At 40.6% G+C, this 16210-nt stretch overlaps 1 protein-coding gene across 12 annotated transcripts in view; it reads right to left on the reverse strand.

The window, feature by feature from the left end:
• The window catches only part of ARHGEF28 (Rho guanine nucleotide exchange factor 28), a 117992-nt gene that overhangs the window by 21214 nt on the left and 80568 nt on the right, over positions 1 to 16210 (reverse strand). For 7 of the 12 annotated variants that reach the window (XM_062612455.1, XM_062612450.1, XM_062612454.1 and 4 more), the window contains 13 exons: positions 15844 to 15984; positions 15127 to 15377; positions 14074 to 14196; positions 13561 to 13678; positions 12500 to 12754; positions 11754 to 11830; positions 10914 to 11092; positions 10138 to 10232; positions 9088 to 9270; positions 5969 to 6097; positions 5191 to 5258; positions 1755 to 1793; positions 1621 to 1668 (listed from right to left, as the gene is read on the reverse strand). In XM_062612455.1, the coding sequence (XP_062468439.1) occupies positions 1621 to 1668; positions 1755 to 1793; positions 5191 to 5258; positions 5969 to 6097; positions 9088 to 9270; positions 10138 to 10232; positions 10914 to 11092; positions 11754 to 11830; positions 12500 to 12754; positions 13561 to 13678; positions 14074 to 14196; positions 15127 to 15377; positions 15844 to 15984 (1706 nt within the window). The remainder of the gene's footprint in view (positions 1 to 1620; positions 1669 to 1754; positions 1794 to 5190; positions 5259 to 5968; positions 6098 to 9087; positions 9271 to 10137; positions 10233 to 10913; positions 11093 to 11753; positions 11831 to 12499; positions 12755 to 13560; positions 13679 to 14073; positions 14197 to 15126; positions 15378 to 15843; positions 15985 to 16210) is intronic. The other 5 variants (XM_062612451.1, XM_062612453.1, XM_062612452.1 and 2 more) reach the window with 5 other exon arrangements.

The following is a 16210-nucleotide window of genomic DNA, read 5'->3' on the forward strand; positions in this document are numbered from 1 at the left end:
ACACTTTTTGGGATATTATTCCTCATGGAAGTAGGGAAAATTCTGCGTTCATGCCTTTACCAAGAAATGCTTCTAAAAGCACTCAACCATTTCAAGCACTTCTAACACAGCTTCTGGTTTACACTTAGTGTTATTATATATGTTTATGTTATAGCTGTGCATGTGCACTTCACTTACAGCTGGGGTCCTGTTCTGTCAGAAGATGTTAAGACACATAGGAAAAATGATTTTTCATGGTTGAAGACGGCATTAAGGCACAGGGAATGCTACACTCACCACAGTATTCCTAACACAGATGTGGCTTATACAGTTAAAACTGTACTGTTTCCAGTACAGCTCACTCCAACCCTAAGGCTTTCCTTGCTAAGCTGCAACAGCACAGTCCTACTAACATCAGTCCTACAAGCACCTGCCAATATAGTCATGTCATCAAGACCGTACTGCTACCTGCACCTGACGCAGGTATCTGTGCTGGCAGAAATCTACAGTATAGTAATGATTTCAGTTTTCACGTTTCAATAGTTACTTTATAACCGAGAGCGCTATATTCCACCCTTAACAAGGATGTTGTGACATTGTTTGCATTAAAGACCGTGACATCTTTCAATAACACAAAAATAAATAGCTGGGATTAAGAAAAAAGAAAAGCAAGAAAGCCCTAGATCTGCTGAGGCACTTATTGCACAGCCTATCTTCATGAGCTGACATGGGAATTTACTTCAGCAGACATTCCCAGAAAATTCCCACAGCCCCGTTACCCCATACCATCCACCCCAGAGTTTTTAACTTAATGCAATGTGCAATTCCCACTTTTCTTGGCTCTCCCTCCAGTATTGAGTCAGTTCCAGAGATTTATAAACAGGGCAAGGCTAATTCATGGTCTGAACAAGTAAGACATGATCCCAAGCCTTATTTTACTGCCCCTCTGGTATTCAGCTATTCATTTTTCAATTAAAAAATAATAAATTTGCCTGAATTGAAAGCTTTTTATTTTGTTATCACTTTGCTTCCATCTCTTTAACTTCTAAGACCAAGGCTTCCAGGATTATTATAAACTATGCTAATGTTAAGAGGGTCTAAAAATTAAACATACTCAAATGAAATATTTAAAACTGCACCTAAATAAGAAAAAATAAGTCAAACTTGGCATGAAAGAGGCAAAAATGTGAGACTAAGTCCCTACAGAATATACACAATAATTGAGATTGAAGTATCTCAAATGGGTTGAGTTTGCTACCTAAGTGGCAGACGCACTGTTTACCAGTAGCCAGGATATTATTCTGAAAAAAATACTAAAATTTTTCAGTATTTTGAACTATAATTTCAGAAATCTGTACATGTAATTACATCAGTTCAGCTAGAGCTATCATTACTTTCCCCCTAAACTTTCTGACTGTACACACATCTTCTTGGAGGTAGCTTGATCTCCAAGCAAGTATTATTCAATTCTTAAAAGAAACCACCCACCGATACAGAATAAAATATATTGTATGGCAATTTATTCAACAGTTGTTAGAGGTAAGTATATACTGACATAATATCTAAAAGTAGGGCAAACAAACCTTAAGACGTAAATTATTAAGACTAATTACTCTACAAAGTTAACAGTGGAGTAGTTACCTGCATGCTGTACAAGAGACGGGTTAAGTTGTGGACTGCTTGTACAATCTAGAAAATAAAGGAGGATTTTCAAAGGTTTGACCACTGTAAATTAAATAGTTACTACATTCTGTCTGGGGTTTAAATAAACTCACCTCTGTCCCTTTAGATCCTGGGAAACTCATACTTCCTCCCTAAAATAAACACATGTTGCTTTATAAAGTAGTTTTTAACTTCAGAATTGTATCATCTAGGTATTTCTTTTAAACTAATGGATACATTCATATCACTAATATATGCAGTGCTGAGTCAAATGTTTTTGTGGGAATGTGAAAAAAGACAGAAGCAATAACCTACAAAGACTAATAATTCATCAACACTGGAGTTTCCGTGGAAATCACTAGGGATTCTAAGCACAACTGTAAAAACAAAAATATTTCATCCACAATTTTAATCCTCTTGTGACTAATGCTACACAGAAAAGACATTTCCATTCATTCTTTGTTTACCTGACAGTTTTGAAATACAGTAACCAGACTTCTGCATATACAGCACAGCGGGTTTAGATTACTTACAGTAAGATGAAACAGAACAAGACTCTTCAAAAACAGAGATATTAATGTAGCAAGAAGCTAGCAGAAGTCACATTAGGGGACTATGGCGAATGCCTCAGAGGTGCTGTGAGGTGCTGAGCAAAGGCTGCGTGCCTGCTATACTCTGCAAAACACACCAGTGTGGTTACTGCTGTTCACTGCAGCAAGGCTCAGACATTTCACTCTTTCCACCTTGCACCCCTTTCCAAAGAAGCTTTCTAAGTTTATGGGGTGAAGCCACCCATAATCCCTGCAGCATGAAAAACAGCTCCTCTGAGAAAGATACAGTGAAACAGCGGAGAAATAAAACACAATCCCTTCTGAGGCCACACTGAAAGACTTCCTGTATGATTTTTCACTCTTTTTTTTTTCAGTGGAGCAGAGGAGGGTTTGGGGAATATCTGCACTCTCAATCTCTCAGTCTGATTCTCCTAAATTCTCTACTGAGTCTCATTTTCCACCACAGAGAGCACAGCAGCTGCTCCATTTAGCTGTGATAACTGAAAATGAAGATGAGAAAGACCAGGCCCCAAAATACAGCTCAACGCAGACAAGCTAGGGGGAAAGGGAGCAGCAGCTGCAGCATTTCCTCCCGTTCTCTTCTGTCTTGCTCTCTCTCATTATCTGCCTTCAGTATTTCCCTCCACTCCCTCTCTGCATCTTCACCCTCTCCTCTCCTCACTGCACCCTTGAGACACACAACTGCTCAGCTCTGCTGTGAGCAGCAGATGGGACACCTCTGTAGAGCACAAGGACTGACACAAGACAGCTCCACCTCCTTTGCTGAGCGGCCAAAATGATCGGTGGGCAAGGAGGAAGAGCAGGGCCAAGAGGGACAGAGAGGGAAAAGAGATGTTGGCAGGGTGAGGAACTGCACAAAGCACAGTCCACATGCTGAACAAGAGTGAGTTTTCTTTCAGTTTTTGAAGCCTTTTTAAATTTAACACACGACGTGTACATGGGGATTGAAGGCTTAACTGGCTTTGGCATGAGCCCAAAGAGTGCAATGAGCCTAAAGCAGGTTTAGTCACACTAGCCAGGGTAACAGCCGCTGCACAGATACAGCTTCAGCACAAGCCCAGCTAGGTCCAAACCAACATATTCGGCTGTTTAACCTGTGTTGTGGGTCACTGCCACTGCCCTAGCACTGCGGTTCAAAGAGATGAGCAGCACCGGAGATGAGGACAGTCAGATCCCAGGGCAGACTGCATGCACAGTGCCCCAGACAATCCCCCAGCGGTGCGATTACAAGGCAAGAGCAGGGGAATGAGATAAGTACTACCTCTCACAGCTGCCCATTTGGGACCCAATGTGCTGCACAAAGCTCTCCGTAACCTCCTAACCCCCGAGCTGGAGGCTTCCGCTCCGGGTGCCCTGCTCTGGGTTTCACAGGCTAGCTGGCCCAAGCCCGGCGCTGCCGCCCCACAACCCCAGGACTGCACACCCGGCGACCGAAGGCAGGCAGCAGCCCTTGAAAGCCCTTGCCTTGCGTGTTTTGTTTGCTCGTTCTGCCACCTCCTGGTAAGTCTGATTCTAACACGGTAAGATACGGACATGAGCCTTGCGCAAGTAACAGGGCAGACTAGAATTTGTATGTTTATATTAACTCACCGTGGAACAGTTTGCTACAAGTCCCTCTAAACGACATGCAGCTCAAAGCTTCCAAGTTAAATGAGGTTGCTCAGGGCCTTTTCTAGGCAAATCTGGGAAACCTCCAAGGATGGAGACCACAACCTCTCTGGACCACCTGTTCCTGCTTCATCACCCTCATGGTCATATTTCCTTTTTTATCCCTTATATATGGTAAGAATTTCCCTTGCTGCAACTTGCAATATTGGCAATATTTTCACGTGGAACATTTAATGAGCCCCTCTATCCTCTACTAGGTTATTTTATTTCCCCTAGGTTATTTTATTTTCCCTCACCTAGCTTCTGTGCTCCCTCACCTGGACTTTTGCTTTCATTCCAGCTTTCCCACGCACACTCCTCTTCCTGCTCCCTTCTAACACAGCAGCCTGGTAAGTAAGGTGATCTAGAGCTGAACATCAGGCAAGGTTATAGGGAGATTAGTGTATTAGCAAGAGTCTTCCAGAAATAGCTAGGAAAAAACCAAATAAGGCTTCAGGGAGTCAAGCCCTCTTTCAGATCTGATGCAAAGACTGTATGCTAATGCTAAGTATTCCCTTTTCTAGCAAACTTTGCTTTCCATTTCAAGTCATGTATTTCTCTTCTTGTCTCTCCACTTTATTCCTTTTGTGGTCCTGCTTCTCCAACTAAGGCCTCCACAATTACAGTTCACTTTATTTACACACAGTAATTCATTCTACTCTTACTCCAATCTCTGCTGCTACATTAAATTTGCCATTCCTCATTTTGTCCAGAACTGCCTTTTGATCCTCCTTTTTCCCCAGATTTGCTTATGAGATACAGGACTTTAAAAAACAGGGCACTTTCTCTTCTCTTCTCCAATCACTCCACTTTGTTTTAATTCAAAACTCTGAAGTAAGCTGGTGTAAAACAATCCTTATTCTCAGGACAAAGTTCCCCAGTGCGTAAGTCTTGCTTGCATTAGCTGAGGTCTCTATCATTGCAGGAGACTTTCATCATCATGTGAATAGGAGGAGGGAGTAAAGGGAATACTACTGTTAAGATCCATAGAGATGGATGTATTGAATGATGACAGCAGAGAACTAGACTCTTAAGTGGCCCATACAAACGGCATGGAAACACTGTGGCTGTTACTACAACCACCAATCTGTAAGCCTGGTAGGAAAACTGTTCTGCATTTTGACTGTTCATGATTGATTTTTTAAAAATTCATTATTAATTGCAGTAACCTGTACTAAATTGAATTATCTGAATTTGGGTGAAATGTGCCTATCCCATGCTTTGTGTTTTGGAACAGTCTTTAGATACCCTGGAAAAATTTGGACAGCATTTACACTCTCAGTGCCCAGAGTGCGGTGTGCAGCACAGGAAGAAAAATCAGTTACAATACCTTATCCTCCAGGTTGGCACCTGCCTTTTCCTTCTCAGCACTGAGATCAACTTCAGATGACTCTGCAACTGACAAATAAAGCCCCAATAAAATGCAAGAGAAAGGTATCAAAGCATATTCTAACTAGAGAGACAAAGGGCAAACCTTTTTTACAGCTTCTTGCAGGATGCTGAAAATAGAGATTTACATAATTTGGAGTTATATAACAGTTTCTAAGCTGGGGAAATATGAATTTGGAAGCCAAGATGGCACAGGTGGGACAATTCAATTTTCCCACCTTAAAAACTAGTAGTGTTTCACTTACGAAAGTTTAGAGATAAGTATAGCTGTACCATGAAAAATGCTCTGCAGCAATAGTTTTTACAGGACTTTATTTGCATTCTAGTTATAAAAAATTCATGCTAGCTTTTACAACTGAAATTACTGGAATATCACTACCAATTTTCAGGCCTTCCGTCAAAAATGAGCTGACTTGGGAAAAGGCCTATACTGCAATATAGATTTGCTTTTGAGTTGAGTAATAAGAAATAAGAAAGTATATGGAGATTTGCAAATCTCTCTCAATATTGCTGAATGCAGGCATGTGCAGTGGATGCAAACCATTTGTTTACTTAAACGAAGTTACACTGACAATTTAGTTGTCTTTGCCCAAAGACAACTTTTCTTACATTATTTTCTATTCATTCTGCCACAGACTGAGAAAGCTTTCCAAAAAACTCCAATCCAGTATCCATTATTTTAGCACTCTAAATACGTAAAAGCCTCAAATTTTACTCACCACTAGGAACAGATTCCAAGATTTCATCAGCACTAAGTCTGTGCCTCACACTTAATTCCTCAATACTTTCTTCTGGTGATCTGTCTGTTTCACTCCCTTGTAGTGTTACAGCAACATGCAGACTTTCAACTAGAGAGGAAAAGACACAGAATTACAAACACCCATTAAATGGCTTCTTAATGTATAAACCAATGACACCAGACCACAGTTTAGCTTGGTAGGGACTTTCAGAGGTAATGTAGTCCAATGCCCTACTCAAAGCTGTCAAACTAAACTGGGTTGCTCAGAGCTTCGCCCAGACAAGCTTTTAACATCTCCAAGCATGGAAACTTCACAGCTTGTCTGGGCAACCTTTTCAGGTTTTTGACCACCCTCATGGTATACAATTTTTCCTTTCATTTATTGGAATTGCATGTATTCTACATGAGGCCTCTTGCCTCTTGTCCTATCACCATGTGCCTCCACAAAAAATATGACTTCTCCATATCCTCCTATTAGGCAGCTGAGGACAGCAGTGAGAGCCCACCAAGCCTTCTTCTCTCAACACTGAACAGACCAACTACCTCAGCCTCTCCACAGAGGTCATGTTCTCCAATCTCCTAGTCATCTCAGTGCTCTTCACTGGATTTGCTCCAGTTTGTTAATGCCTCTCTTCTATCGATGCTCAGCACCAGTCATGGCACTCCAGACAGGACTCACCAGGAGTGAATAAAGGAAGTATCACCTCCCTCACCACCTGCTGACAACTCTTCTCCTAATGCCTGGGGAGCAGCTGGCCTCCTTTGCCATAAGCTCCCATTGCTGCCTCACAGTCAATCTGCTGTCAAGTAGGACGCCCAGGTCCACTTCTGCAAAGCTATTTTCTGTCTTGTCAATGTCAAGCCTGTACCAACACATGAGGTTATTCCACCCCAGATGCAGGAATTTGCACTTGTCTTTGTCAAACTTCTAGGGGTTTCTCTTAGCCCACTTTCCCAATCTGTAGAGGTCTCTCTAGCACACTGCTCACTTCATTTGCTGACAGGCATGCATTTGCCAAGAGTGTATTCAATCCCTTGGTAAACTTCATTAATAGATATATTGAACAGTACTGATCTCAAATTCCCAAATGGGAATCATAGAATCATAGAATAGTTAGGCTTGGAAAGGACCTTAAGATCATCTAGTTCTGATCTCCCTGCCATGGGCAGGGACACCTCACACTAAACCATGTCACCCAAGGCTCTGTCCAACCTGGCCTTGAACACCACCAGGGATGGAGCATTCACAGTTTCCCTGGGCAACCCATTCCAGTGCCTCACCACTCTCACAGTAAAGAACTTCTTCTTTATATCCCATCTAAACTTCCCCTGTTTTAGTTTCAAGCCATTACCCCTTGTCCTATCACTACAGTCCCTAATGAAGAGTCCCTCCCCAGCATCCTTATAGGCCCCCTTCAGATACTGGAAGGCTGCTATGAGGTCTCCACACAGCCTTATCTTCTCCAGGCTATTCCTGGAGATTATTAGGGAAGTTATTTGGAGTTATTAGGGAATTCCCTAATAACATGTTGCCAGCTGGACGTCCTATCACTGATCACAGTCCTATAAGCCCAGCAGTCCAGACTTATTTTCCACCCAGTTATGCAGTCCACATCCCACCAATTCAGCTGTAAAGATACCACAGCCAGTGTCAAGGTAAACAACACACACTGATCTCCTCTCTTAATAAGACCAGTCAGGTTCCCAGACACAATTTGCCCTTGATGAATCCATGTCGGCTGTTCCCAGTCACTTCCTCCATGGTCTTTGAAATGGCTTCCAGGACGATTTGGTCTATTAATGTCTCAGAGATAGCTGTGAGGCTGACTATTTTGTTATTCCCTATATATTCCCTTTTGAAGAGGGGTGTGATGCTTGCCTTCTTTAAGTCATCACAAACCTCATCACTGTCACCTTTCAAAGATGACAGAAAGCAGTGTCACAATGACACTGGCTAGGTCCCTGAGCAGCCTTTCATTTATCCTGTCTCATATGGATTTGTGTATATCCAATTGGCTTAAGCACTCCCTAATTCTATCCTTCTCTAGTGTGAGCAATGTCTTATTCCTACAGAGTCTGCTATTACCTCAGGCACTTAGAATTTCTTTTCTGGAAAATGATCCCCGCAAACTGCCTATATTGTAAGCAATCCAAGACATCACCAATATCAGCATGACAGAAAGTGAAAATTAAAAGTGGGCAAATCAGGTGTGTAAGTATAGGTTGCCATTTTAACTAACATACTATTGCCAAGTTTTACCAATTTTATCAACAAAATGCTCTCTAACTTTAGAATGATGAACAACTTTATCGCTTTATTGGTTGAAATGTTATTAGCCCACAGATCTCAATTTAGGTGATAGTTGCTGAAATCTTACAGTCCTTCTCAAAAGCACAGGTCCCATGCTGGATACAGCTTAGTTTACCAGGACTATTTTCAGCTGAGCTTAGCTGAACTTCCAATTAGGTAAGGTACCCACAAATACCCTTCCCTTCCTTCCTTTAGAGGACAGCCCTGTAGGTAGCATAAGGCTATCATCTGTTAGTATCCAGAAAAAACATGGCTCCTACAGCAATTCTGGCAAGTGTTTCTCTGCAGATCTGTCCAGATCATAGCATCATATAATGATTTCAGGATGATAAGGGACCTTAAAGAGATCATCTAGTTCCAGCCCCCTGCCATGGGCAGGGACACATCATCTGCAGTTTGGTGTGTATATGCCCTGCATGATTCTATCTATCATCAAATCCACCAAAGTAGGTGAAGGTGAGGAACCAGATGCAATATCATACTGTGATCTGCAACACAGGGCTGTATTGCAAGGACAGCTAAGGAAACAATCATCAGGTACAACCTGTCCCTGCCTACTTATATATGTGTTTATGCAGTAAACATACCTCTTATGTTACAACCTGGCAAATACCATCTCATGCATCTGACAAATATACATCTCTTCAATGCCCTTTGCCAAGTTTTGACACTGCCAGTTCTTCAGACTTGACAGAACAGCAGCACAAGCCAATATGGCTGTACTTTGGTACCTTGAATTATCTCCCCATGTGAAGAGCCACCAGCTTACACTCCCCATGCAAGCTCACCTTCTTTTAGTGCTGCTGCCAGCAATGCAGAAGCCTGTGGAGTTTCTCCAGAATCAGGTTTGATAAGGAGGTAAGGCTCCACATGAACATCCTCAAACCCACTCATATTTACCAGTTCTGCATGGATATGAAACTTCTTTTCCAAACAGCTAAAGATCTGGTGATCCTGGTTACTCAGTGATTCTGTCAATCAAAATTGAACACCATATTAATATTCTTTTATCATGCAGGCAAAGCACGTTCCAAATCACTCTTCTAATCCTTATGGCACAACACAAACATTGCTGACTCAAGCTAGGCCCTTTTTAAGTGGCCAGGAACCAAAATTCATTCCCTAGTCTGTCCTTATAAAAGCTGGCAAAGACCCTGGCAGAGAGTTAGGCCAACGCTCTACCCTTATGAAGTGGTCTTGGCTGCACTCTGGGGCCTAACTACCTCCTGTGTACTCATAATGATCGATGCTGGAATAGCTCTTCACTCAGGCAGCTAGAAGATGTACTGATTCAGTACCTCAACATCAAAGAACACTTCTCAGCAGAGGATGCACTTTCCTCTGACTCTCTACAGATAGAATATGGCTGTTATTTCTCTCCCCAACAGCAGGATAAAGATGTGGAATTCACATGTAGGGGAACCAAAGAAGCAGAATTGATCCCTATTAGCTACATTATCAGATGAAAACAATACCAGCAAAGGATGAAATGCCATAAACAAGCAGAAAGTCACACAATCACTGAAGATCTGAATATTTCCATGAACATGAAACTACCTGACCCTGATGTTAATCTGGGAAATACACCGTTTAGTCCAAAAGCATCCATTTTTCTTTTTCATACTTACGATAATGTGGCAAAAATATGAAGTGTTTGGGAAAAAAAGTGGTTCTCTTTCAATAAACTCACATTATACCATCAGACCACCCCAGCTTCTTCCACTGTGGCTCTGCCTATCAAGCCACTCTGAACCCAACAGTAAGTATGTGAGCATGATTCATTCATCCTGAACTGTCAGGATGCAGGAGCTATCAGAGTGGCAGGGAAGGTATCACACCTTGACATTTCTGAATTCTGCATGCTTTGGCCTCAGCAATACGTCTGTCCTCATCAGATTCACTCATTTTTCCTTCTTCTTCTTCCTCTGGACAACTTCAAACATGAAAGAAAAACAAAGATGGATAAACCAAAATCTGCACATCACATATTCGTCTTCAGTACAGTGTTCTGTTCATAATAAACAGAACACAACATCAGCAAAAACTTCTGTTACAATCCAGAAGCATGCCATCTGTCTGCTTTTTTAAAAATCAGCAACTGACATAAACCAGACTGAAGGATTCCTTTTAATTCTGGTAAGGCTGCATCATGCAGCAAATAGGTGGTTGGCCCTCATGCAGGTTTGCTGTGCTAAGCATAAGCTTGGGCCCCATAAGGGGCAATGCTTTCCCTGCCATTCTTAAGGAACTGACACCAAGATAACAGGCATGATGGAGGATTTCCCCAAAATGGTTGTATGGACACCTGCAGGACTCTGGGAAGCATCCAGTGCCAAAGGTAAAGGTGAAGAAAGCTTACAATGGCTGGTAAGGACATCTAATGGGGAGTGGGAAAGGTCTGCTGATCCAGTGGGAAACCAGAAGTAACATGGGAAATTTGGCAGAAGTGACAGTGAGGTTTTGGGGTCTGTGAATCCTGAGCTCAGTGGAAATCCCAGCCTCAAAGGATGGATCCAGTGCAATGCAGAACAGAGAGAATGCTGCCATAACTATCCAACCAATCGCCCATCTGTTTTGGATTGCCAGGATGAAAACCAGAAGCCTTTTGCTCTACCTTTCTACTGCATCTTGAATATGCCTCATCCAGTTGTTACGTTCTTCTTTCGAATTGGTATGAACCTCATACATCTCAGGCCCTGCAGATGAAGCACTGATCAGAAACATCCCCCTTTCTTCATTGGCTACTTCTCTTACTATAAGTCTCTGAAGGGAGATAACAGAAGGCTTCTGGTCCTGGGGGAAACAGTCACAGCAAATAATAAATTACTTTCTTAGGAAACATCACACTTTTAAAAGAGCATGATTTTTCTATTAATTGGACTAATTCTAATCATGGTATAGTCAGATTACACTTCTTCACCAGGTATAAGACGCTGCAAACTTTGAGTACTCAGGTGTCAAGTAAAGCACTTGGAATGTGATAAAAAGTAAATCCCAGAGGCTAAGCGATACTGAGGTACAGTATCTATGTAACATTTTTATAATTTGGGAACATCTCTGCATGACTTTTCCTACATTTTATGTGTGTTTACTACTACATTTGGAGTCAAAATTATTCTTCTGGCTTGTTTTACAGAACCAGAAGTTAAAATTTGGTTTAGATACTTGAAAGAGTCTGCTTTACTTCAAGCCTTCATAATCAAATGCGGCATGACACTAAAAATATCATTCTGTAATTTGCATCCTTCTTCCTCAAAAAATGATTTAATTTTGAAAATAAATGTAATTTTCCATATATTGATATATTACTGTTCTGAAAATATTAGCAGGGTTTAACCTATGAATGGGAAAAGAAGAAAAAAAGTTGAGTATAACCTATCAAAGGACTTAACTTTTGAGAAATATATGAATAAATGTGCAACGTGTATATTCAAACATCTGGTAATATACTTACAACAGCTGCAAAGATGTATTTTTGATCTTTTTCTTGTAAGAACAGTAGTACATCAGTTAGAAGCAGAGCTAAGGTGTCTTAAAATGAGAAAAGGAAAAGAATGTTTTTAAAATTGAAAAGGAAAATAACTGTTTATTATTTAAAGTTATTACAATTATAGTAAAATTAGTACTATATATACAGCATATGTAGTACAATTAAAGTATATACAATTATATGGGCATATGGGCAGGGTCTGGACTGAAAGCAGACCTGAGAAGGAGTTGGGGTGCTGGTTGATGAGAAGCTCAAAATGACCTGCCTGCAGTGTGCGCTTGCAGCCCAGAAAGCCAACCATGTGCTGGGCTGCATTAAAAGCACCGTGGACAGCAGGTCGAGGGGGGTGACAGCATCTGATTTTTCATGCTTTGATTTCAACAGCCAGTACTGTGAACAGTACTATTGTAGAAGTCAAAACTCAATTTTATGGGATGAAACTGCAAACTGATGAACTAAAAGCAAGGGACAGAAAGCAGAAACGCAGCTGATGGCTTTGTATGTGAACTTTTCCTGTTACCCATATAGAGTGGATTACCCAGAAACCATGGCAGCTTCTGCAACTACTCTTCTAGCAATTAATTGCATGTTTTTAATGCTTCAGAAATTTGTGTTTGCAGTACATCATCATAAAGTTATTTTAATTCTTAAACAAATCAATTTTCATACATTATTTGTAAACAAAGAGTTAAAGGGGTTTACTGGAATACCTTTGAAACGACCAGTTGCTGTCTTCCAGTACACTAAACCTTCATGAAGAAGTATCCTCTCTTTCCTCATCAAGTCTTGCTTCCTAAAAACATGGCCATTTTTCAGCTTGGTGTATGTTTTGTTTTCAGTTCTACTGAGAATTTCCAGCAGTTTTTGCTTTTTCTCATATTCATTCACTTTCAAATCTACTTCTGCAATCACATCCTTTATTAGACAAATGGCTTTGCATAGGTCTTTATGCTCTTCTGTCCCTTCTGTATGAAACAAAAAATGAACACGTTAGTGGGCAGGATATTCAAGATAGATATCATTCCTTGATTTCTGTGAGCAATTAGCATGATGCAAAGTTTAAATTGATAAATACGCCATTTTAAGTTGAACCTGGCAATCAATTTACTTTGACTTGCTTATTAAAAGATGACAGGTACCTCGGATGTACTCGTAAGTCAAACCAGCATGTTGAATAGTTCCTGACATATTTATGACCTGTTAGCATTTAAAAAATTTTACTTACTAACTAAATCATATAATATATTGAACCCTTGAAACAAGATTGGAAGCATAAAGGGTTTGCATTTGGTTATACAACTTTCTCCAATGCTTTTTACTGCCCATTTAGGGGGGGAATATCTGTAAGTTATTAGTATTTCTAAAATGCTCTACAAAATTCCAGAGGTCTTTCAAGCTTTGTTTGAAAAACTGGCAAGTCATTTACAGAACATTTACCTACCCTACTTACAAGAGACTCCACTAGAATTATTTCCAAGAAGGTGCAGATGTATGCCTGAATTAGTTCACATCCTCTAGTCAAGGTCTTCTCCTAAAACAAGTATTCTCTTCTAGACTTCAATGGCTTACTCAGCTGGAATGTTGAAATTCTTCACAGCCCAGCCTTGACAAAGACTACATACACCAGACACCGCGTTTAGGTGGCATTTGCCTGAACAGGAGATATTTACCTTGCCCTTGTTCTCTACAGAGCACTGAATTTCACCCTTTGCAATATTGCAGCAGTGTATATTCCTTAAGTTAGAAATACGCTAGGATTCCAGACATTCACCTTTTGAGTATTGCAATATCCTTTCAACCAGAACAGGGTATTTGGTGATTCGCTGGGTGACAAGCAAAATGCACTCAGGGATTCCTCGGCGTCGTGCCAACAGGTTACTGTTTCTCAGCTGCAGATACAGATACAAATACATACCTTAAGTAGTAAAAGCATATTAAACCACCAACTGACTAATAAGAAATATGATCCAAATGCATTAGAATAAACTAAAGCAAAATGCTTGGTTATCTGAACCATCCCCAAGGAACAGTTGCAGCCCTGAGGTACGAGGTGTACCATAACAGGAACATGTGTGTAATGCACACTGGATGCCAAAGCTTTCTAAAATTTGAAAGAAAAATGTAATTTATCGGCTCACTGGTTAAGGAGGAAAAATTTTTGCCATTTTTATCGGCCATTAAAAGTGAGTTACTGAATATTATTTCAATCCTAAATCTAAGTAAAAGCTACATGTCTTTTTCCTGAGCATTTTGTCAATAGTGATCCATTTCCACATAAACTTACCTTAATAAAATTCTGGAACTTCTTGTTTTGTTGCAACTCTTTGAAGAGATTAACGGCTTCTTTTTGATGGCTGCAAAATTCTCCATATATTTTCTTCATTTTAGTTGCATTTTCCTCCGAAAACTGAAGAAATTAGTTAAGTGAATTATGCTCATTAGTGCACCTAATAGGAAATTGTGTACCTTCAATTCGTGTGTTTTGTAAAAATACAGAACTTTTATGCTACTTGTTTCTCAAGTTCTCTGAATTTCACTAAAAGGGCCCGCCACTAAAGAATAAACTGGTTTTAAGAGCAAGAGGAAGAACATAGGCTGGGTAGAGCTACAAGCAACTTCCCCTACAGTCTTCCCAGTAACAGCTAGAACAATTATTGTAACAGTGCTTCCTTCACCTCTGTGCAAACACAATCCCTTTAGGCTTATTTGCATTTGTCTGATCTCCACACAACTTCTAGACAAGATAATGGTTCAGATGCTTTATTCAGTGGAGTGAAAACTGACTGACTGAGGTGAAAAAACACACTCTCCTGACTGCAAGGAATGTGTGAAGTGCTAGAAGTGTGACCAGCAAGCAGTCAGCTGTTCTACAGCCACCTATACAGGTCTATAGACACGCTGTCACCACCCCTTCTCTAGTGAGCAGCAACTCAAGATGCACTGTGCCAGATCACTAAAAGAAATGAAAGAGTAGTTTCTTCTCCAGTCAATTCTTCACACTTTTGCTCAGCTGTTAGAAAAGTGATTCCACTGCTTTAATTTTTGGAGTCCATGATAGGACTGCAGCGGCCTTCTACTGTGAACAGGACCAAGTTCATCACTTTCCTTGTCACTTGTACCACATAGGTAGAAGTTCATCCCAAGTTCATCACACTTACCTCTTATTAACGGTCTCTCACTGCTGTTTCAATAGCCTGTAACAATCTGGAGGGAGCAGCATTTGAATTTTATAAGGTAACCATAACCCTCTTCTTGCCCACAAAAGTTTTAAAGTAAATAAACTGTTCAATTTCGGAAACTTAAGTACATAAAGGATTAACAGAGCTGATGCTTCTACCTGCTGCACAAGGATGTCTCCAATTCTGCTGATGACAAAATTACGTTCACTCCCTGCCTCACATGATTCCTGCCGTCTCTCCTTCATTCTGCAAAAGAATTGCCTGTGCATCTCCAGTAGCTCATCTAAGCAAGGGAATATTCTGTTCACTGTGCTGTGATCCAGCTGCAGTTCTTTCTTCATCCCTTTCCTGAATATTTCAGACATAATGAACAGGGTATGGATGTGATGCACTTCAGTTTGCATCAGCTCTGCAGTATAAGAGAAAACAGCACAGTATTGTAACCACCTGAACATTTTGCACACCTAAGACAGACTTTAGCAACATTCAAATTCACAGTTGTATTTTTTTCTGTGTGAGCCTCAAATCTAATAGGTTATGTAAGTAGGAAGACTTAGTTTATCTGGCTTTGGCATAGTTTTCTCAACTGTACCCCACTGAACAAGCTGGGATTACAACTGCTTGAGCTGGGGATCAGATGAGGTCATTTCCAACCTCAACTGTTCTGTGAACAGGGTAGAAATGTCACTAGTAGTCAGTACTCTCAATTTCCTTAGCTCTAGGATATATTGTAATTTGTGACCAAAATGTTCTTTGAACCTTCTGATTATTCTGAGTTGAAGCACTCATTCTTCTGAGCATAAAATGTGCAGGTTCACTCTCTAGTTTCTAAGCCAAATTGCTTTTAAACCTACATGAAGCTTTGAAATACTGACCAAAAATGACATCCTGCCTCTTGATGACATCCTTTTCTTGCTTTCTACAGAACATTGGTTCCACAAGAAGACTCCAGGACTCTGCCTCAAACTCTTGTGCATCTGTGTGGAGATCAGTCCACTGAGAGAAATCCACATAATCTGTGACAAAATATATAATCTCATTAACACAGAGATGTACTCATACAGTAAGGGCAACACATCACAAACATGAACTTTAGACAAGGCTGCTGCAAACATCATCAGCAGCTTTACAACAGGGAAGCTTGCCAGATGCCAATATCACCATCAAAGTGATGAAATGCAAATGTGACAGGGGAGAGTAGGAGAAAAAAAAAAAAAAACAGTTCTTTTATCATATTAAATC

This window comes from Pezoporus occidentalis, unplaced genomic scaffold (assembly GCF_034315485.1).
Source record: "Pezoporus occidentalis ecotype Australia unplaced genomic scaffold, CSIRO_AGI_Poc_V1 ctg16, whole genome shotgun sequence".
In the NCBI taxonomy this organism is placed as follows: domain Eukaryota; kingdom Metazoa; phylum Chordata; class Aves; order Psittaciformes; family Psittacidae; genus Pezoporus; species Pezoporus occidentalis.